Source organism: Canis aureus, chromosome 18 (assembly GCF_053574225.1).
Source record: "Canis aureus isolate CA01 chromosome 18, VMU_Caureus_v.1.0, whole genome shotgun sequence".
NCBI classification, from domain to species: domain Eukaryota; kingdom Metazoa; phylum Chordata; class Mammalia; order Carnivora; family Canidae; genus Canis; species Canis aureus.
In genome coordinates, this window is record NC_135628.1 from 21,097,838 (window position 1) to 21,121,157 (window position 23,320).

The 23,320-nt window shown below is 38.2% G+C and overlaps 1 protein-coding gene and 1 long non-coding RNA gene across 6 annotated transcripts in view; one reads left to right on the plus strand and one right to left on the minus strand.

Annotated features, from left to right (window-relative positions):
- The window catches only part of SKAP2 (src kinase associated phosphoprotein 2), a 204,174-nt gene extending 189,263 nt beyond the window's left edge, over positions 1-14,911 (plus strand). For 4 of the 5 annotated variants that reach the window (XM_077856444.1, XM_077856442.1, XM_077856445.1 and 1 more), the window contains 2 exons: positions 12,030-12,131; positions 12,491-14,911. In XM_077856444.1, the coding sequence (XP_077712570.1) occupies positions 12,030-12,122 (93 nt within the window). In that variant the 3' untranslated portion in view covers positions 12,123-12,131; positions 12,491-14,911. The remainder of the gene's footprint in view (positions 1-12,029; positions 12,132-12,490) is intronic. The other variant, XM_077856443.1, reaches the window with a different exon arrangement.
- Positions 13,770-16,844, minus strand: LOC144288707 (uncharacterized). The gene is made up of 2 exons (XR_013356678.1): positions 16,067-16,844; positions 13,770-15,855 (listed from the first exon to the last, which is right to left on the minus strand). It is a non-coding gene; the product is annotated as an uncharacterized LOC144288707 (long non-coding RNA).
- Positions 16,845-23,320: the final 6,476 nt, after the last annotated feature.

Genomic DNA, 23,320 nt, shown 5'->3' on the forward strand with positions numbered 1-23,320 from the left:
ACCAACTTAGCTGCAACTGTGTTTAAAATTAAAAGGTTGATTAGCTTATACTTGGAATTCCAAATTATAGGGATAAATGGCATATAGTCATTATATTATGGTAAAATGTGAAACTCATGAAACCCACACAGGTCTGTTCTTAAAGCCTTCTTTATGAATCAAGCTGTCCTTGTTGCTGAAAAGCTCAGAGTATCAGCCTCTAGGATAGGCTGTCAAACAAGAGTTCCCACGGTCTCAGAAAATTGCTTTCTGTTATTATGAAGTTCAAAGTACAATCATAGGTGTATATTATCCTTCTCAGATCCCAAGGTAGGCACTTGCTCTTCTCCCAAACCTGTTTTGTGGAGGTTGTAATTTTATGTGTGAAGCTTAGCATAGAGCTAAGGTTAGTAGTGATTCAGCTCAAAGGAAGGGGATTATACTGCCATCTAAAATGTCTAAGTGCTATTATTTGGATATCATTTACCAAAAAGAATCCATTCTCTATCAGCTCTTCACAAGGCTTGAAGTTCCACAGTCAGCATCATTTCATAAGGGGCCTTCTAGAAAGGGTTATTTTATCTGGATCTCATTTTGGTTTTTGAAAGAAGAGACAAGACATCGTTCGCCAGCATGTTATTCACTGTTGGCTGAATGATTTAGTACTGATATTTATTCAGCTGTGGACCTAGTAGAATCAATCAAGTAAATCCTGATGTGGGTAAAAAGAAAGGACACTTAACTCTCCCTTGATGGAATGTGGACAAATTCTGGGCTGTTGACGGCCATCTTGGCTCTTGGTTTTCAGGTTGCTTTGGGAGGCAGTGTATGCTTGTCAAGATTCTTCCCTAATTTTGGGGAAGACAGTTCCAGATAGGAATCTCTGGAGACTCTAATAATTTTCTATTGCCTTGGTCTTCCAGTTTTTATGAAAAGTTTGGCTAAAATAGACCATAAATTAGTATCAAAAATGCATTTAATATGTGAATGAAAGCAGTTTGAATGTTTAATACTACTGTAAGTACTACTTTAAGCTCCTCAAAAGAGAGTGAAAAATTGCTCAAAAGGACTTGTTTCTAGATCATGGTAAGGAGATACATTTTTTAAAAAGTACAATTAGTGTAGAAATTGCTAGCCTTGTTATATGTCTAGAAATTTGTTTCATCTTTCTCAGTTATATTAGATTTTATGGTGATAGGATGGAATCTTACCATTTTAATTTATTTTTTACACCATCTAGTGGCTTGGAATGAGTGGTGCAGGTAATTACTGCTAATGTACACAGAATGATGTCATGAACTTAACTCTAAGTCTAGTTATGGATTATTACTTACCTATCTCATATCAATAAGGTATTAACATTAATCATAAATTTTTCATCATTCTGAATGAAATGTAAACATTGTATATATAAAGAAGAATACATTTTTAAGGAGCCTTAATACAGTATTTGTAGAGGCATAAAAAATGTGTACTTTGTAAAGAAATTAATGCCACAACTTCTCTAATAAATAATGCCATTTAAGAGACTTTAAAGAAATAAGACTGAGGCACCTGGGTGATGCAGTTGGTGAGTGTCCAACTCTTGTTTTAGGCTCAGATCATGATCTTGAGGTCATGGGATCAGGCCCGTGTCAGGCACCTTGCTCAGCTTGAAATCTCCTGAAGTTCCTCTCTCCCTCACCCTCTGCCCCTCCCCATGCTTGCTCTTTCTCTCTCAAATAAATAAATCCTAATAATAATAATAATAATAATAATAATAATAATACAACTTGCTTTTCAAAATTAACTGATCTATATTTTGCAATATTTAATTATCACTGATCTCACTTACCTTCTAGAAGTTTGTCAGTGCTGAAAATACTCTTAAAAAAGGCAGCACAAGATAGTTTAAGAAAAGATACACTTGAAATACAAAGTTTAGATAAATCAAGGACTAAAAATCGTGTGCATTATAATAAAAGAGGGTTTTAGGGCAGCCCCTGTGGCACAGCGGTTTAGCGCCGCCTGCAGCCTGGGGTGTGATCCTGGAGACCCGGGATCGAGTCCCACATCGGGCTCCCTGCATGGAGCCTGCTTCTCCCTCTGCCTGTATCTCTGCGCCTCTCTCTCTGTGTCTCTATGAATAAATAAATAAAATATTTTTTAAAAGAGGGTTTTAATTTTGTAGGTGAAATGACAGAAAAAGATGGAACCAGTTTGGCGATTGGGCTGTCTTCATTAAAATTCACTACAGAAATATAGTTTGACTTTAAAATTCGGTCCTCTTGCTCTGTTTTTGCAAGGAAGCCTTGATGGGGTGTCAGCTGTGCTCAACCAGCCTGGGGGTGATTACTTTACTTCAGGCCTCTTTTGAGAGTTACACAAATCTTAGCCTTTAAAAAAAATTTTTTTTTTTTTTTTTAGTAAAAATCCAATGTCGCAATAAAGCATAAGCAGATAACCTGCCCTGCCCCCCTTCCCTTTGTAACATTTTGCAATTAGCAGCTGTCATGTGACCCCTGGCTGAGCTGGCCTCTCTTTCAAAGTGTCTGGCATTTTCTAAGTTTTGACCTTGGAGGCCCACTAATAATAAATTTAAGTACTGCTTATCCGAAAAGGAGAGCCAAGTGACTTTTTGCATAAAGTTCCCTTCACATTGGGTCACTGCTATTTTTCATCTATTAAAATAAAATGTGTTATGGACTTCAGTATTTCAGTGGAATTTAGGAATCTTTTTATTCTCCCCTAAAAACAATGGGGCACATTTACAGGGACAGGTGAAAGTGGAATTTCTAATTTTAATGAGAGCAATGTTATTAGGGAATTAATTCTGAAACACACAACCCGGTGCCTATTCATTTGATAGGGGAAAATGATATTTGAAGTAAAAATATCTTTTCATTTTTTCTTTTAAAGGAATCCGGTTATTTAAAACTATGTCAAATTTCATTACTAGGCTACATTTCGCTTTTATTAACACCTTAAACATGGACATAATATTCTAGTTAATAGTATTCTCATAGAACTATGTTTATGAAATTTTAGAATTTTAATAGCAGGATCCAGGTTATATAGCTATAGGCATGTTCCATTGCCCTGCATACCTCTTTGGTTATGTCATTCTACTTGATGTTCTGGATTTAGAGTCCTCTATCAGTTTATCTTTCAATCTGGACTCATCGGTAAATTGCTAACTGCATTCCTATTCTTACTTTTAAAGTGATAAATTATTTTTAGAGACGTAATGACAGGGGAGCTATGCTTCAGCAGGAAAGAAGCACTCTACTTTGTCTGGTATTAACAGAAAAACAAGAGAGTTAAGAGTCCTGGAATATTTTATCTAGTCTAGGACACATGTGATTTGAGCATTGCGGCTTTTGAGAATCTTTTTATTAAGTCAAAACAGGAAATGTAGGTTGACAGTATTCACTAATGTGCAGTAAAGGGGCTTTTTGTTTTGTTTTGTTTTGTTTTGTTTTGTTTAGTGTGTATTGGCTGGAGGTTCAAGCATTGCCTCTATATCTGTTTGTGACTCTTTTCAATGATTGGTGAATTGAGACTGTCACTGATCATTTGCTTCTCATTGTGAAAAGCTACAGATTGTGCTACTAGGGCTTTTCTGGCTTCAAACTTATAAGTAAAAGAAAACAAAAATGACAGTCCTATCGAGCTCTAGTGGCAGAGTTACTTTTTAGGTCTCTTAGTTTTTCCTTTGTGACCATCTGACCCAGTGTGCCACAAATAGCATAGCCAACTGCTGAAGAGTAACTAGGACATCTCAATATAGGACATACATTGACGCTAAGCTAGTTCCCAAAATGTTGTTATATCATACAGCCTCTGGGGAAGGAGGAGGAGTATGTGTACTTGTGACTGCATTTGTTTGGGTCTGATGGCATTTAGTTTTCATGCTGTCAATATGGGAACATCGTGGGTACAGTGAGGCATGAACCACTAGGCAGACCTAATCAGCACCCACCTTCACCCCCTGCCCTCAGAAAATGTTCTGGTTCCAGGCATGGGACTCCTCTTATTATCTCTGCACGAGCAGCATGTTTCAGTACTTCCCTGTTTTCTCTTACGTAAAATGGAAGGAGTGTTTCAGGAAAATGTTGACAGATGAAAGGGGAAGGTGACTATGGGAGGCAGGCTGGAAGGCTCAGCCCCTGCAGTAGCTTGAGAGGTCAAGGATAAGCCAGAAGGCCATGTCAGAGATGCAAGCAGAGTGGAAGTGGCAGTGGAGGGGGCAAGGCTGTGTGGTCTAGTTCTGCATGGAATAAGCCAGAAGCAAAACAAAACAACTCTAAATTCAGCACGATGTTGATAAGTTTTTTTTTAATCCAAAATTGAAAAATTAATGATTTTTATGCCTTTCTGTCCCTCCCACCCCCCAAAACTCAGAGACCTCCTTAATGAAGATATAGCAGTGTTCATTCCTTTGAGATGTCTCCCTCCTCACCCCTTTAAAGGCCAGATTCCCTTTGAGCAGGGTAAAGAACTCATAATAATCACATTGCCTTATAGTGAACCCCAACATACTCTTTTCATTGCCCTGGTTTTTGCTATACAATGAGTGGGAAGGGAGAAGGAGGGAACAAAAAAGGATTTGTTGCATACTTGCATTGTCCTTTTCTAGGCACCCAATATGCTTTCACTCTTCTGATCGAAGATCACCCTATGCAGTCTCTGGTGTGATCATTTTCCAGATGAGGAAACTGATGCTCAGCAAGGTTATGTAAATCACCTGAGGATACCAGCTAGGAAGTACCTTCTCCTAGAATCAATGCAGATCTGACTTAGGGCATTCTCTCTTTCTCCTTTGCTATGCCTACATGGGGTCTAGGAGTATCAGTTTCTCTCTCTTGATCCTGAACTCTTTGAGGTAGATACTGTGTCTTGAGTATTTTTGTATCCCTAATTCCTAATATCATGGCAGATATATGTTTAGTGTGTGTTTGTGAAAATACAAGTAAAAACAGGAAATAACAATGAACTCTTAAAAGAATTTAGAATGATAGAATCCTAGGGTTAGGGGAACCTTAGTGCTTGCCCTTTGCTTTGTAGGTGGGGACATTTCAGAGCTCAACGTAACAGGGGAAAATAAATAAAAGACCCAAGGGAAAAAGACTACTCCTGTAGAGACCTTAACCAACTAGAATTTGAGCACTTGAACTTCCAACTCAGCCCTGAGCTTCTCAGTAGCCAACTATAAAAGGGAGGGACAAGGAACTAATAATCCCTTTTAATAAAAAAAAGAGGGATTGGCTTTTCCTAGATCTGATTCCTTTTAAAAAAAAAAGCCTCACTAGAGTTTCTATAATCTTCACTGATTGTCTGACCTCAACAATTTTATATAATAAAGAGTACAACAGTGGCAGATAATACCCTTCACAAAAAAATGTTACAGTAAATATAACAACACACTTCATAAAGGTAATTCTGTGATAGTCCAAATGTGTAATAATGAGATTTATTGATTTATGTTAAGTATGTAACTGGATTATTGCGGAGTCTCAAAGAGTGCTATGAATATAAACCAAGAAAGTCATCCCTAAAAACCTTGGGGATTGCCCAAGGTTGTATATCTAGTTAGTTATAGAACTGGGATGAAACTCTGAAACTTCTGGGAAAATAATCACAAGAACAATGAGGAGTTGAAAGCCCACTAGATTTTCCTTTACACCTGCCACACTGTTTTTACCCTTACAAGGTTCTCTCTTAACCTCTTTGGTACATACAATAAATTCAACTGAATTCAGGTCTTCAAAGATTTGGAATCATTTGGTCCCTATTGTAGAGGGGACAGACATCTTTCTTTCTGCAGGTGGAATTTAAACTCTTCAGACAAGGCATGATCCTGGGGTCTCCGGATCGAATCCCGCATCGTGCTCCTTGCATGGAGCCTGCTTCTCCCTCTGCCTGTGTCTCTGCCTCTCTCTCTGTGTGTCTCTCATAAATAAATAAATAAAATCTTAAAAAAAAAAGAAAGAAACATGGTGAGCAGCAGCCAACTCCAAATAGGGACAACTCCCCGAGTAGGAACAATGCCCTGAGTAGGAACAACATGCTTCAGTTGCGAAGCTAAACACACCTCAGAACAAATGTTTGCTTAATCATTATGAAAAGTCTTCAAATATGTCTGATCTACAAAAAGGAAAAAGACCTTTTGGAAATTACATTTCTTAAGAAAACACCAAGGATTGTCAACTGGTGCATCATCCGAAATGAAGACAAAGTATGCTTCATCAACCAGTCTGTTCTTATTGAACACCTTTCGCATATCCACTGTGTGGGGCACACAGGTCAAGTGTAAGGCATTGCCCCAATCTCAGTGAGTCTGGACTTGGTTTTCGTTGAAGGGACAAAAAGTACATAAAATCCACTGGACAATAAATGCTCAGTTTGAGATGAGAGATGTGAGGACGGGTTAAATAATTTGGAGGACAATGCATGACAGCCAGGTAACTTGAGTCAGGTCATAGTTGCTGGTTTGGATTTGGGTGAGGTAGGGGGGATGTTCCCCCTGGGGAGAAAAGCGCTACGTGCAGAGGTGGGAACGAGTGTGGCGTGGAAGGTGGACCGCGTGGACCAGAGCTGTGAGAGAATGTTGCCAGCAGGGTGGGGGAGAGGCAAGCGGAGGAGTTTGCAGTTCCTGCACTGGGGAGCTGGTGTAAGCGCGTGAGCAGTGCTTGAACCTTGACTCAAGAGGTTCTGGGAGGAACAGAGGAGCAGAGCTGATGATGCTGTAACCCGGGGTGAGGCGATGAAGGGCTGAAGCAGTGGCGACAGTTGGAATAGACAGGTGGGTGAGCCTGAGAACAGGGTCAGGAGTCTCCTACCGGTCAGAAATACACTGTGTAGCAAGGCCACCTTCTACTGAATAGGATTCGAGCTTTTCTTTGCCTACCATCAGTCTGAATAGCAGTCTGAATCATCAGACTGAATAGCAGATTTTACCATGTGGTATTGTAAATGTGGATTGTGTAGCAGCTTGAGTTAAAGCAGCTTGAGTTAAATGCGTCTCGACTCTGGAATAGAAAGTAAAATTTTGTTAGAATAGCTGAATTCTTACTATCGGCTTTCTTGCTTGTCCTTTGTCTCTCTTGCTTTAAAAATGGAGCACACAGTAGAGGGGAGGGGGAATAATTCTTTGAATTAGCGTAACTCAAAGTCACACCTGCATAGTAAATTATAAAGTAATGAGATTGATTTCCATAAACCACTAGGAGACTCAGTGTCTTAAAGCAGGTTCATGGAGGGTGGTATTCAGACATCATGGAGGACCTCAGGGAGTGTTAGTGTCGAATTCCTCATTTATCAGCTCAGGAGACTAAGACTCAAGGAGTTAATGTGTAGATAATAATAGTAAAACACTGGGGTTGTCAGGTTCCTGTCGTGCATTTTAAGGGCTGAAATGATGGGTGTATGAGAAATGAAAGGAATTTTAGAAAGTTTCTAGTTGGAGATAGTAAAAAGGAAAAGATTGAAGAGGTAGCCTTGAAGAAAGTATTTTAGTGTTTTAAATAGGTATCTGGATTTCATACTACTACCATGTTCGTGAAAAATTGAGAATATCACAGTGAATAGTTGGAGAACAATGGTAAAGTCCACTGGTTCTGAGACTCAATGCATTTTATATTTTGTGAATAAAATTAACTTCATTTCTGCAAAAGGCTAGTATGTTTTAAAGCACAGATACAGGTTTGGAGAAAAGATGGGTCATCTTTCAACCTTTCTAACACCTGTTGCGTTCAGACAGGTTGGTAACTAGTTTCTGGAAGGGGTAGTGTGCATCAGGAAATCTTATTAGTGTTTCAAGTTTCTGTTAAGGCAACATTTTTTACCGTATGGTTTGCAGAGAGTAGATTAACACACTTGAGAAATGAGAATCGTGATGCTGAGAAGGATTCCAGTGAATGTTGGGGCTATATTGAAATGTAAAATAATACACTAGCAGAAAGCAAAGATTTAGTGAATGAGTAAACACAGACATACGTTTACTATCGTGTTGGTTTCACACCATCAGAACTAGTCCTTTCTCCCTGCACAACTACATAATCCCTTTCATTTATTGCTTAATAACTATTAGCTGAGGCCGAAAATTTTACTACAAAATAAAACAAATAAAAACTATTTTAATGGCAGGAAAATTGAAAACAGAGGAGTTGGAGCACAACTGTGCAGTGCTGCCTCACGATTATTTTCTCGGATTATTGGGCAAGTTTGGCTTTTTTGCTTCTTTGACTGCCACATTACATTTTGCCTGGAAGCCATCCATTTTGCAGATATTGAATTTCTTTTGAGTACTATTTTTATACACTAAGCATCACTACACCTCTGGATCTTGATAGCATTACTACGGGAGGAGAAAGAAGCTTTGTGTTAGTAATTACCTAACATTGTCAGAAGCTGACTGCAGGCCTCTTTCTAGTGATAACAGAATAACCGCATAATGTAGCTTTATAGCACATGATTAATAGAAAATAATTACACGTCCTACAAAGGGATGCAATATTTCTTATAAATTGACTGGAATGGTTTCCTGTAGATTAAAGGACTCTTCATTATTTTATCAGTCCTCCCGAAGCACAGTCACTTGCCTATGTTAGCGTTTTAGTTGATGTTAAGAGCCGAGTAGGGTGAAGGATACCAGATGGCAGACCTTCTTGTACCTGAGATCTCATGTGCCATAAAGATGACACGATGCTTCCTCACCTTTCAGAGATTTAGGCAGCAGCCCGGTATGGTTCTGTCTCTTTACTTATTTATTTATTTATTTATTTTTGTTTAATAACAAGATAAGGCTTGAGGGTTGTTTATCTTTTTGTTGTTGCTGTTAATGACCCACCTGTGACTTTTAGAACAATACCGTAATTAGTATGTGGATGGTACGACAACGCTGTACAGATTGTATTGTTTCCCACCCTAAGTAATATGTCATTTGTAATCAAATTTATTTGGGAACGGCAAACAGGGAAGGCAAAGAGGCAGATTTTCTTCTTTAAAGGGAAAGCTTGTATGGTATTGAATCTTGAGGTTCAAGTTTAGAATACCGTACTCCAAGAAGCATCTTCATTCCAATTTATAGGCTGCAAATGGTTTAATTGGGATTCATGTTGCTCAGGAGGCTCATACAGAGGATGGTAATGATAAAAGTAAAAGCTTCTGTGTTTGCAATCTTGTCGACATACTCTAATGGCCACAGTGTAAATCCATAAATTTACCTCCTAGATTTTTTCCTTGCTGTATTTTATTTTACCTCTTAATTCCACACAGGAGTATCCTATGGAATTCTTTACAAATGTAAAGTAATGAACATTCTGGGTTTTTACCCTTTTCTGATTGAAACCTGTGATATTTTGGAGTTTGATGAGCGAATTTCATATGCTTTTGAATTATTTTAAATTAAATGAAGCATTTAAGATTATTTGAGTCTGAAACTTTATGCTTTGCTGGAATGTTACTTTTAAGGGATTTGTTTGCAGCTGAATAAAACTCCTCCTTCCTGTTTTTGACTGTACTTTCTATTTAATAAATCTTACCAGTGACCGTCAAGCAGAATTCTCTCAGGTGTGAAGTATGCCATTGGTCCTTTGGTGAAATGATTCATTGGAAGTCAGTATCTTAAATTTGGATGTTAGTGAGCTTTTTGAGAACAATAATATGCCCTTAGTTGAGAGTACAGATTATAGCCAACACGGAATATTATAAAGTGACTTGAGCATTCTTGTTTGTTATTTGAATATAAGCTCTGAGACCCAGATTGAGGGCTGTTCTCTGAAAGCAGGTTTGAATCTCAATACACCCTCACACTGAGTATGCTCTCTGTCTGCCTGTTGGGGGGGCTAGTTCTTTTACCCTTTACAAATAATATTTAAAAAAAAATAAAACTTAGATTGGTATTGGGTAAGAGCTCTCATATTCAGACTTACCCTGTTAAGCATCCTTTTTGAAATCTTACAATGTAGGCCTTTTGCCTCTGGAAGGTTAAATACATTTGTTTTGTGAAGCATTAGGCTCTAATTGTATTCATTGCCTTAAAAATTGAAAAGGGCAGTTTTATTAGGTAGCTATTAAGATATAATGGTTGCTAATCATAGCTTTCAGTAAGTTGGTGTTTTCTTCTGATAAACAGATCCTACATAGATTATAGTCACTATCACTGAGTTCGGACATCAGACTATTTTTGTCACTTAGATAGTTTTATCCACTAAATTCACACTAAACATTGAACTTTTTAAAAAAAGATTTTATTTTTTTATTTGACGTGGAGAGGAGGAGGAGAGAGAGGGGAGAGAGAAAGAGAGAGAGAGAGAGAGAAAGAGCGCGCGCGCGCACAAGCAGGGGGAGCAGGAGAGGGAAAAGCAGGCTCCTTGATAAGCAGGGAACCCAGTGCGGGGCTTGATCCCAGAACACTGGGATCATGACCTGAGCTAAAGGCAGATGCTTAACCAACTGAGCCACGCAGACGCTCCTAACATTGAACTTTTAAACTTAAAAGTCTTGAGTCCTCTGCCTCATAAACCAGAGTTGTGCCCTTATTAGAATAAGTGTAGGGTTAGCCTGATGCCCCCCACCCCCCACCTTTTCCTTCCATCTTACTCTTCCTATAAACCTCATTCTGGTACAACCCACTGTTAAAAAGCCATACAGATTTTAATATGGTATTCTCTCTGTTGAAAGACTACATATCAATACACACATGCTAGTGTTGCTACATTTGTATTGAGGAATTGTATGATTTTCCTTTCTGATGGTCAATAGCATACTACTCAATACAGATGGTAAGTCTGTGCCAGTATGAACATTCCCTCCCCACATGTAACTCAATATGCATATGCACATTTATCTATGACTCAGATGTTGGAAAATCATAGCCTATTGAATTACTTTGGGGATTGATTTTAAAAATTTATCTTATATGAAAAATTAAATTTGGGTCCTACAGTGCTTTTGCAGAGTATTGCTTTTGGAAGATATTATTCTTGAAACTTGTAATTCATTTTACTTTGTTTGTATCTCACTAAACATAAATAAATTTGAGATAAAAATACATTAGTCAATCTGGCAGACATATGAGACTGGTTGCAGTGTGCTCACGAGGCCTAAAGCAGTGGTGTATCTGTCAGTGGAGGCAAAGGGGAGAATTGGAGGTAGAGGTTATCTCACACTGCAAAGTAAGTGCAAAAGTGACTCATCAATCACTCTTTTGTACAGCTAGATTAATATTTCGCCTTTATAACTTGAGATACTTTATTTCTTATTGATCTTCCACTGTAAGGGTGAACCTAACACCACCTGCAAATTCCTGCCACCCATCTTTTATCTAATGTAGTTTATGATTAGTGAAAGCTTAACAATAAATGCCTTAGGGAAGCTTTTAAAAGGAGCCCTTTAAAAATTATTTTGCAAAGCAAATGTTTTTGGATATTTATTAGCATTTTCTTATTCCCTCATTTACCTATTTAAAATATCTCTACTCATATATTAGATTTTTCTTAAGAAGGAGCATAGCTCTACATTCTAAATAATTTCCAGTTCTATAAGTTTAACTAGGAGTCAGTTCATTGTGAAAAGATAATTATTTCCTTGCTAGACAATAAGCTTCTTGAAGGCAAAGATGGTATCCTAAGGATTTTGGCTATAACATTGTAGCATCTAGCACTGGTGTTTGCACAGAAAAGGTGTCTCCCAGGCTGTGTGTGTGTGTGTGTGTGAGAGAGAGAGAGAGAGAGAGAGAAGGGAGGGAGGGAGGGAGAAAAGAAATGGGCCTGGCCCAGGGAGCTCACTTCCTCCTGTAGTTCCATTTGCTAGGTTCTTATCCCAAGTGACTGTTTCTGTGTTCTATACCAAGTAATAAACAGGCTTGGTCTTATGCGTTAATTTAAATCTTTGCCTAACAGCATTTTTAAGTGTCCAGAAACAAACAAAAAGATTAAAATGTTTCAATTTGCAGCTCAAGCTCTTGTAACTTTATAAAAGGAAATAACATTTCAAAGAAGTTGCATATAAATGACATTGTACTTATACCAGTCTAAAGGTTAATATTGCATATTGTTTTCAATTAGGAATACAATAGATATGGCTGGTGGGTAGGAGAAATGAAGGGAGCCATTGGCTTGGTGCCGAAAGCCTACATAATGGAGATGTATGATATTTGAGAGTCCTGGGTAAGTACATTTTAATCCAATATTCTGTAATAGCTCATATGTTCTCTTGGTTTCTGCGTTATGAGTCTTTGCCTTTTAAAAAGTCTTTGTAGTTTTCTGATAGCACAAAGATCATGCTCTCACATCTTTTTCTTTTCTTTTTTTTTAAATCTAGTTTAATTTTTAAAATAACTTGATAGAATTTACTTTGGAAATAGATTATTTAGAGAAAGTCCCTTTGCTAATAACTGGATGTTATTCCAAATCTTCTCCTCTTGAGTAAAATACCACTCTTTCTGGCCTTTATGAGGAGCTGAAATGACAAAATGTTGAGTAAATATTCATTTTTCCTTAGCTAAAAATATATTTTTTTTCCTAAGCAGGAAAAGTCAACATTTCAACTGGAGAAAAAAATTCAGATGCAACTTTCTGCCTGCGGAAAAGGAAGAGTCTCCTGCTAGTCTGTAAATGCTGTGGATTTAAAATCATCTTGAGAGCATGAGTGGCAGCTCATAACCTTTTTGTGTTTTGTTGAACATTTGTCTTTGACTGTTATTTTATGCATTCATTATAACATTCCTCTGATGTGAAATTAAATAAAGAATATTAATGTAAATTAGATGCAAGCAGTAAAATTGTACCTGTTGCTATTTTGCGAAGAAATAAATGTAGTTTTTATTTACTCATTTGATTTGTGTGAAGAATTCAGCACAATTTTATATGTATAGTCACTGCTGCTTTTGGTATGAGGTGTAATTTCTCTTCAAATTGGATGTCAATTATATTTTAGAATGTAATATATAATTTCATAGAGATTTTAATTAAATATATCATGCAAGCTTTTGGTAGCTACTATCTAAGGAACGTGGCTTTGTTAAAACTTTGTAGATGATTGATCTTAGTACTGATTTTTCACACAGTAGTGACATGTTTTCATGCAAGAATTTCTACTGATTTTTACTTCATGTTAAATACAGCCACAGGAAAGAAAAAAATGATAGAATTGCAGATGGTAGTGTCCCGTCCACTGGGACGCACGTGCAGGCCAGAACCATGGCGTGTGCAAAGCCCTTCATCAGTAACAAACACCCTGGTTAGGTGACGGGCTTGCCAACATTTTCCACCACCGTTTTGTTTAAATTTAATAAAATAAAAGATCTATAAGAAAGCCCCTCTTGCATAATGCAGTGGCATAAAGAATCTTAACATATTCTCAAAATAAGAAGACCTAATGGAGCACTGTCTTGGCCTGTCTGATCGTTGCTATGCTATTAAAGTCCCACCACAAAACAGTAGAACTCCAGATCTGAGTTTCCTCTCTGCTTCTCAGAGCAATGAAAAGAAAAGGAAAGGCTCAGGGAAGAGAGCATAGAAATCATGGTGGGAACATGTACCAACAGGCTAATGGAAAGATGGTGTGAGCCTGACCCTGGAGGTATATGTCGTGCTACCTGAGCAAGATTTGTGGAATTATAACATTACCTTTTCGTGTATATTTGAAATCAAGGGTATGCCCACAAGGTATCAGTGTGCCTTTGACATAAATATATATATTAAAACATTCTGCTGATTGGATAATTGTAGTCACTTAATATTGAATCATTGATTAATTAGTAGGTACTACCTTTGTTGAACTTTTCAGATCTTTGCTTTATAAAGATAAAGATTCTAGCCATGAACAAACTGATAATATTTAACCCCCTTTATTTATATAAAACTATTTATAAACAATATCTCAGAACTTACATTTTACCATTATCTTCTTGATACTGTGATCACCAGAACTCAAACGTAATGAAATATATTTTTTAGTTTTAGGGATTGTGGGTAAACTCTAGTTTATATAAATTAGACATTGTTGAACCAGAGCTTTCAGAAATTAATTTGTGCACTTGTGAATCTTTTCCTAATAGAGAGCCAAGGGAGTAGATTGAAATCATCTCGGCAAAAGTGAGCCAATGGGAGATAAATTTAGTGGTCTGTTTTTCAAACAGAGTTGGAAAAGCAAAACGAGTTGTGGTTTCCCCTGAAAATGTAGTCCTGGTTGTGGATGCAGGTTTCATGCTTCTGGTTGAAGTGAAGATTTTAGTGCTGGGCCAGTAGGTGGCAGCAGCTTTTCATTGCATACTAAACCACTGGGCAACCCCTCCCCCACCCGGGCACACACTGGAACAGAATGTAAAGCATGTAAAAGATTTTTGCCTCCTTTTACAGTTAATCCAGGAGAGGGAGTCCTTTGCCAACTGATGACCAGCAATTCCAAGCCAGATAGTCGCTGTGAATGGTGACAATACAGAAATAAAGTGTTACTTCTGTCCAGAGCTCCTCTGGCCTTTGTTCTTGTTTAACTTGAATATAGGTGGGAGATAAGAAAGGAGACAAAAGATTGAAAATTAGAGTGACAGGAAAAATAATCATTACTTTCAGCTCATGACTACTTTATATTCATTTGGTGAAATCATTTGTACTACCAGGGAAAAAGTTTTCTTTACACCCTTGACAATATATCACACTCTCTTCAAGATCATAATAATATCATTAATGTGCATTTAAACAACATGGCTTGTTAGAAAATATGCTAATTGCTATGTTCTCATTATGTTTGCTTAGCTTTTATTTGTTTTTCTATGAACAGTTAGAGAGCTAATTTTTTCCAAAGGTGATTGTAAGTCATATTTTATATAGCATTTTGCTTGATTATTTGCTCTGTACTGAATTTGTACTCTATTGCCATTAGATCTTACAATAATGTTCCACTCTGCAAATTTTTAAGGTTCAAATAAAGTTTAATTGTTTGCAAACTGTTATGATGCTAATAATTCAACAGCCTGCTGTGTTACTAATGAAATTACTTTGTTATGATTAATTTGGAAAATAGTGTGTTGATTGTAGTAATTAAGCACAACAAGGTGAAGTAAATGATTCTAATGCCATCTGGCCTCCAAACTGAATGAAGAAATGAAATAGAGCTGTCATCTGAATTTATTCAAAGAAGTAAGGATAATACAAATGACTTTCATTGCTATAGGATTTACACTTAACCACAGCTCACCCCATTCTGTTTTTGCCACTCTGTTGCATATGACACTTTCTCTTATGAAAAACAATGTTGCTCAGCCTCGTAATTGTTTTTGAATACTTTCTATTATTTTAAGTCGACTGTTTTTACCTTGTGTTAATTTAATTACAGATAATTACATAAAGTATCATAGGATCATAGAAAATTACTTTTCAACCATCTGTAAGTGAAATCTATATACGTGGGGGGTGGGTTGCTGTTAGTGTACAAACATGTCAAATATAGCCTCTCGCGAAGAGTCGAGATTTCATTCAGTTGTTCCTCAAATGTTTCCAGCCAAGATTCCTTCCTAGCTCTTAAGATTTCTACCTTTCCTGTAATTTCTCCAGTCTAAACTATTGCTACTCCCTTCATAGAGGCTAGTGCCTTCCAGGGCGATGATTAAATGCAGAACCCAGAACTGAATTGTGTGGTAGGGATCCAGAGTTGCAGGTGAGCCACTGTAAGAAAACTGACCTTGGCATCTGTGTGGTTTAAAAGTTGGAACTTCATCAGTGGGACTGATTGAAGCATTGTGAGAATTTTTGACTTGAGAAAAGCACTTATAAATTTCAAATAAATCTGTTGTTTGTTTTTCAATTGAATAGAACGTTATAGACACAAACTGTATGGAAATCACTTCTACTTCTCTTGAGTTCAGGAGATGCAAGAATATTGGAGAGCAGTCTACAAGACACAGAAAGAGGTGGTGGAGATGAAAACATGATCGAGCCATAGACAGCACAACTTGACTCAGGTTGAAGGAATAGAATGACCATACAGAACGTAAAAACATTTGTCAGAATGGCTTAGTTTGTGAGTAAAATCTTGAGTATTCCAAAATACAGAGAGACAAGTAAGTAGCATATTAAAGTATCTTTCTACAAACTTAACCTACATGCAAATGCATAATTTAAACCATTAATCCTCTTGTTTGGGAACAAGCAATGTCTAGACATCCTCAGCTTCAACATTCCCATTCACTGCCTTATAATTGGGTTCTAGAATATCTGTTAGAACCCCTGATGGCATAACATTCTGCTGTGATGAGATAAATACAAAATTATATGATCACAGTAACATGGAGTGACATTTCATTAACGCTGGGTTTGAAGGGCTTTCTCTTGTTTTCCCTAGTAGGATCTCCCCTATCATAACTTGGACACAAACATAGGATTTATTGCCAGCGGGGTACTTCAGAGTATATGGTGTGTGTCCAGTAAATATTTGTTAATTAGCCGATTTGGCACCCTGACGTATCTCAAGGCTGGAGCTTTAAGAAGGGAAGAGCTTGACTTCTACACCCGGTAGAGAAAATGCCTATCAGTTCATACATCAGCTTTCTGGATGACAACATTCTCTTTGTCAAAAGTTCGGTCCCTTTCACTGTGTCTCTAAGAGTATTTTTATTGTCCCCATGACCCCATCAACAAGTGGACTGGATTTGATCAGTGGCAACAGAACTGGGTGAGGTGGGAATGACACGAAGGTTGAGTGTGGCAGCTTGTCTTCAGCGGCTTCCCGCCTCCCTGTGCTGTTCGGCACTGTCACTCTTTTAAGGAAGGCACAGGTAACTCAGGCAGGGCAAGTGGTCCAGGTACACTTTCCATTACATTCCAAATCATGGCTGGCTTGAATCCCACCTGGCCCGTGGCAGAGAAGCCCTCTGATCTTGGAAGCTGGGGCCTTGGATGGATCAGAAAGGAATTTCAGAAAGTGGGAAGTTTCGCAGTTGCTGCCAAATATAACCATAATTCATGTCCTGGGAGTCTTTTTAACTTCTACTCCCCTATTTCTTGAAAGTTGTCTCATTGTGTTAACTTGAATGCTCTGACTCCCCAAGATGAAAGAACCTGTAAATGTAGAACGTAGCCTCAGCGCTCGGCCTATAGCCCCGGTATGCTGGGGAGGAGGCTGGGAGGGAAGCAAGCCAAAAAGCTTGTGGATACGTGCAAAGGTGTGAAAACAGAGATCGCCTCAAAAGCCCATTGCCTAAGTGCTTTTCTTGACATGGGAAGCGTGGAAAGTGTTTTCTTAGGTTCCTCTCTTCCTCATTTTCACTGTTTTCCTGTCCATTACTCAGGTTGTATAGGAACAACACTTGCCTCTTTCCTTTTTATCAGTCTCAACTTAATAATAGAGAAATATCACTCCTGCTATAGAGTCAGAGCAGGTGCCATCGCGTAGCTTGAGCAGCATTTACCTCTTGTTTGCGCCAAGTGTCACACTGGTACCCTCCAAAGAGAAAATTAATGACACCAATGTATGCCAATTAAAAATGACTGCTTTAGAGGAGGAGAAGATTCCAACAAATAAGCAGGTTCCCTTGCATCCTCTTCCTAGCCCCCTGGGGAGCTCGTTTAGCAAACCTCGTGTTCTTTAACTATCATGTCAAAGTGATGATGACAATGTGACAAGCAATAACAGTAGCCGACATGAACTGTTTGCTTGTTGTCTCACTCAGTACTTGAATCCTCCCTGCCAACCTAGAAGGTAAGATCTGTTGTTTATTCCCATTTTCCTGATTAGCAAACTGAGGGTAATCTGTCCTGACGTCCAGGAGGAGGAAGTTAACCATGCCAGCCTCCCTCCCTTCTATGCAGCAACATTCTGCTTCCTGGTACTGTGACCAGTTCAAACCACATGCATAATTCTACTGTTTGCATGTGGTAGGCACTCAGTATAAGCTTATTGACTACTGATGATGACACAATTCTTGTGAAATAGTCTAGAGCACATGAAAAGTTCAGGAATGGATCATCGGACAGCTGAATTTGCCTCAGTTTGCAGTAAACAGCCTGTGGTGACTGTCTCAAACCCGAAGCAGCTAAGCCATAATGAAGGAGAAACTTTAACACAGGAGTATTTCCATCCACGAACTTCTAGTCTCTCTGAAAAGAGTCAGTCAAGGCAGCAGAGCGTCGAGAGAGGACACAAGGCCAAAGGGGTACTTTTCCGAGGATCTTTTCTCATCCTCTCCATCTCCACCAAAGTCAAGCCCATGGCAACTGACCAGCCAGGAAAGCCTTAGAGAGGTCTAAAAAGCAGCTGCTTCTGTCTCAAACTGTTTTTAGTTGTTGTGGGTAGGTGGCAGGGGGGAGTAAATCCTTTTTTTTCCTGCCAGTTTGAAGGATTATTATTAGCAAACTGTTCAGCCCTTTACAGTCAATGAGCAAACTTCATTATAAAACTTGTAGAATTTTGTAACTTTTAGAAAAGATTTTATTTATTTGAGAGAAAGAGAACAGGAGGTGGGGGGAGGGGCAGAGGGAGAAGCTCCCCACTGAGCAGGGAGCCTGATGTGGGACTCGATCCCAGGACCCTGAGATCATGACCTGAGCCAAAGGCAGACACTTAACAGACTGAGCCACCTGGGCACCCAGGTATAATTCTGTAACTTTCTGGCTCCTAAGTGTGAGGTGTTACCTCTTGGGCACCTGTACAGGGCTCCAAGAAGGAAGTCTTCTGTTGTGTTTTTGAACAAATGCTTTTACAAAAATCTTTTTCTGTGTCAGTGGTTGGAGGCTAGCAGGGGTAGAGGAATAAGAGAGAAATGAGGACTACCATCCATTATGGGGCTCTGCAGTTTCACCAGAGGTGGGGTAAGCTTGAGCCCTTTTATAGCCTGAAGAACACCCCGAACTATTATTGGCTACCTCATAGTCCCAAAGAGGAGCATGTCCTGAAGTTCAGTCTCCAAGGGGTGTTTCGTTGCACAGAGTACTCTGAAATGTGCCTGCCATTCAGAACATCATGCTTCTGAAGAACAGGGTGCAAATGACCAAATTGTCTTGCTCTCCAGCTGCCCACTAAATAGATCCATTTGATGTAAATTAACCCGTCCCATCCAGGCCGATAGAAGACTCATTCCTAATTCCTGGTTCAAACCCTTGTGGTCTGTAGAGTCTCTACCACTCCGTGCTTTCATCTCCTTGCTCCACTTTGCTCCTCTTCCTCAGGCTTTCCCAAGAAACTAGGTTGTATGAGGCATGAGGGGTAAAATTCTTACCACTCTATGGAGTTATTAATGTCAGTCGTGCTCTCTGCTTTCTGGGAACCCAGCAAATGCAAGGTATATACCTGTGTGTTTAGCTTGTTACCGTACATCCTGAATTGAAAAACTAATATGTGGCTGCCTTGTGTGTGTGGTTATCTATCTGTTGCTTTTTGCTTCAGTGGGTCAGCATATTTATTTTATTCTTTATTATCATCTCAGGCTTGCTGTTTCTCTTCCTATCTAATTAAATGATTCCATTTTGAATAATTACATTTAAGTGCCCACAGTGTGCTAGGGGCATTTCAAACATAGCATCGTCACAGTCTTTTCCAAGAAGACTCATAACCTAAATAAAATAGACAGGACATAAACTCAGGGAAGGAGAACAGCCCCAGGTAGCCTTACGTTTGCGCAATTCTTGGCAGATTAAATCATTAGTGGTGTCCTAAGTCATGAAAGAAAAGGTTCTCTGATTTCGTTAAATCTGAATTTAAGAGACTATCTTGAAAATAAACTGGGAATAAACACACAAACATTACATACACTTGGAATCTATCTACCTACCTACCTACCTATCATCTATGTCTATAATTTTTTAAGTGTGCAGTTGGGAAGGTAGGTGTAGGTGCGAGGATTTCAGTGTTAGTCCAGAGGAAAAGATTGAGTTTTGGAAAATTCCTGGAATGCTTATAGCTACTGACTTAAGTGTGAGGGGAACCAAGGAGCTGTGTGTGTGTGTGTGTGTGTGTGTGTGTGTGTGTGTGAATAATTTAAATATCTTTTAGAGTTGCTGCCAATGATGTAAAACATTCTGAAAGCCGCGAGTGACCCCTACCCCTTTAGGAAAAAAACTCTTCTTTCAGTTGGGGACGGTTGCGCAGCTGAGCCTGGGTAGTACGAAGACCATTGGAACTGGAGTCAGTCAAAATTCTACTTTCAGTTCTCGAATGCACTGTGCCTTAGGATAAGTTTCCTTGCCTGCAAACACCAGCAGCACCGTTCTCTCTTCCTCCCAGGGTGTAGTTGGGCTCAAGTGAGGTTATATTTGGAGGTGGCCCGAAAAACCAATGACAGCGTTAAACAGGGCTTGCCTGCATTTGAAGATATGAGAACCGAAACAACGGGTCAACATGAAAATTTCTCCTTCACACCAAAAGCGAGCAAGGGAAAAAAATGTTAGCAATAAGCAATGGCTGTACTACTGTTCAGAATGGTGTTAGTAGGCTGTTGCTTTATTATTTTATAGCAAGGATCGATGTAAACCATCCTCAAGGAGTTTGGGATTAAATCCTCCCTGTAATCCTAAATGCGTTTTTGAATCAAGCCCATTATTTCTAAGCTATGGTTACTTTCTGTTCATCGAGGTTTCAGTAACACAGGAATGTTACTTCTGTCTGTAGAATTTTGAACTAGACTTTTCTTCTGATATTTAAAACCATCAATCGGAATAATAGGTTTGAGGTATACATTGCTTATAGCTGGTGGGACTCAGCATTTGAATATTTTTTGGTAATAGATAACCTAAGAAAAATACAGGTTCCTTTTGACCAATATCTATTCTCTTTATGAACCATTTCTTCCAGATGGGTGTCTGTGATTGTTTGCATGTGAATACACACTTTGTAGTTAAACATTTCTTCAGGTCCATATCTAGGAAGAAGACCATTTTATTGGACCAAATTAGCCTTGTAATATAGCCCTAGTCTCGGCTTATAGTTTGTGAAAATATGGGACTAGAAATCAGGGCAAACCAGAACCTCATTACATGTAACCTTAATGCTTTAATGTTATAACTTTAGGCAAAGCTAATAAAAAATGCAAAGGACTCTTAAATAATTTAAATTATCTAAAAAATTGAGCATATTCCTTCAAATAATAATGGCTTTCATGATCTGATTTTTTAAAAATTCATTTCTCATATCTTGAATTACTCAGAAGTGTAGATATCAAAGTAAGTTTGAGTTTATTTAAGATTATTAAATATATTTGTTATCATACAGCGTCTGGAATCGAAAATTCCATTTTTTAGCCTAGCAATTATAATGTATAATGTTATGCAGTATAGAATTCTAGCAACGTATTTGATAATGCCATTATAGCATAGAACTCATTTTTGGCACTTCTCTCTAAAACAGTGCTCTGTAATGTGCTTCCTTGATTATTTTGAATCATTATTCAGTTCCATTAACTTTAAAAACAGTCATGTGGTGTACCTGTTATTATTTTCTTTCTAAGATAAAAGCTTCTCTTATCATCATAAACTTTACTGGGAAAGTATTACTTTCACAATGAATTTTTCATGACTGTTTTGGTCAAGAGAAATAGTTGGGAATGCAATGAACAGGGGGAACCGTGATTGAAGATCAGCCCATTCCTAAAACTTTTCCTCCTCTTCCTAAATAAGTGCAGCAGAGAATTTTTAGTTGCTAGCACACCGTCCTTTGCTTCCTCCGGTGCTGTGGCAATAAATACTGTATATTGATTACTACTTAATTCTAATGGAAATGTACTGAGACTGGAAACACATTATAGCTTAGCATTTAGTGCTTTTGTTTTTAAACAGTTTTTAAAATTTAAAAATTGACATAATTGCCCCAAATATGCTTTGATTATTGGATCCCAATCATGCTATAAAATTATTCTCATTTCATATCTTTTCTACGGATTATTTTGTTCACAATGTATTTTCCTGGTACTTCATTGCTATTTTTGCATAACCGAAAATCTGTCATTTCCATTTTAGCTCAGTTTGGAAATGCAAAAAGCATATTAGAGCAACACATTAAAGATTAGTACAGAAGCACAAAAAATGAATGGAAGGGAGCCAGGTGGAGATTTTAAATTTGGTAAAACTATTCAAGTGTGCAATTTTAATCCATTAATCTGGTCTGAGACTGCTTATAAGAAATATTCCTCCCTAAACGAGGTTTTTCTCATTTAAAACATATGGAGACGGGAAGCCTCTCACCTAAAGCAAATACTGGATTTGGTTTTGTTTTGTTTTGTTTTCTCGAAGAGAAGGCCGACGCGAGAGCTTCCCTAATCCTGCGCTATAATTTATTCGTAGTCAAAACCAGATTGCCATTTACACACTAGGTATTAAAAGCTAGTTATAGTCATTAAAGGTGGTCTCTCTAATGCTTTGCGTTAAGATATTCAATACGAGATTTATTTTCAAGCTATTTCGGGGCCATGAGAGAAGTTGTTTTCTTTATGAAGGGAATTCTGTATTTTACTTCATTATTTGTAGCTTTTTTTTTCTTTTGGTAAATATAAAGCAGAGCAGGGGAGAATGGGAGGTGGTTGTTTCTTTGAATCTGAATACAGTCTGTCTTCTTAATGAACCTGCTGCACTGCCCAGAAAACAGCTCCCTGAAAATAAACATGCTAGAAGTGATTTAGCCACAATGTCCAGACTGTGTAAACATCTAATTATTACAATAAAATTGTCAATAAATTTACATTACTGCTCCCTTTTCAAACGTTAACCAACTTTTTCTTCGCTTGATAAAAGAGCATAAATTGTATTTTTATGTGTTGGTGTTTTTGTTTTCATTACACTTCTTGCTGCACTCTAGACAAAAGACCGCAAACCTTAACGCCCCGAGTTATTCCTGGATGAAGAAAACTCCTACAGTTGTTTATGAATGTAATGTGCTGTGTTTCCTTTCACAGGGACACGGCCTCAGAGGCTTCACAATCTGATCTTTAGTCACGGCATTTAAAAAAAAAAAAAAAAGCCATAAAGCTGGTATTGTAGTCGCTGCAGCTTTAAGAGAGACACAAAGAATTAAGGCCTCTTATAATCCACTATTAGAATGGGAATTTAAGTTACATTAGAAGCAAAAGATAAAATGGTAAAAATGCAATAATTTCCTTTAACAAAGATTACGTCCAGTTTTCAGAATTATGATATCATGTTGAACATAATTGTGGAATACACCCCTCCCCCGTACCCCGTATTTCTTATATAACTGGTACATTAACATTAGAAAAGCAGAGTGATATTGAATTCTAATGAGGTCTGGCCTATATGCTCTGCTAGGAGAAGAATGAGGATAATTCATTTGTATTCTGCAAAGCGCTCGGAAATCCACGCGCATCCCTGTGGCTCCAGCGCGTGGTGCTGATCATCTGTTCCTCCCGGGGAGGGGG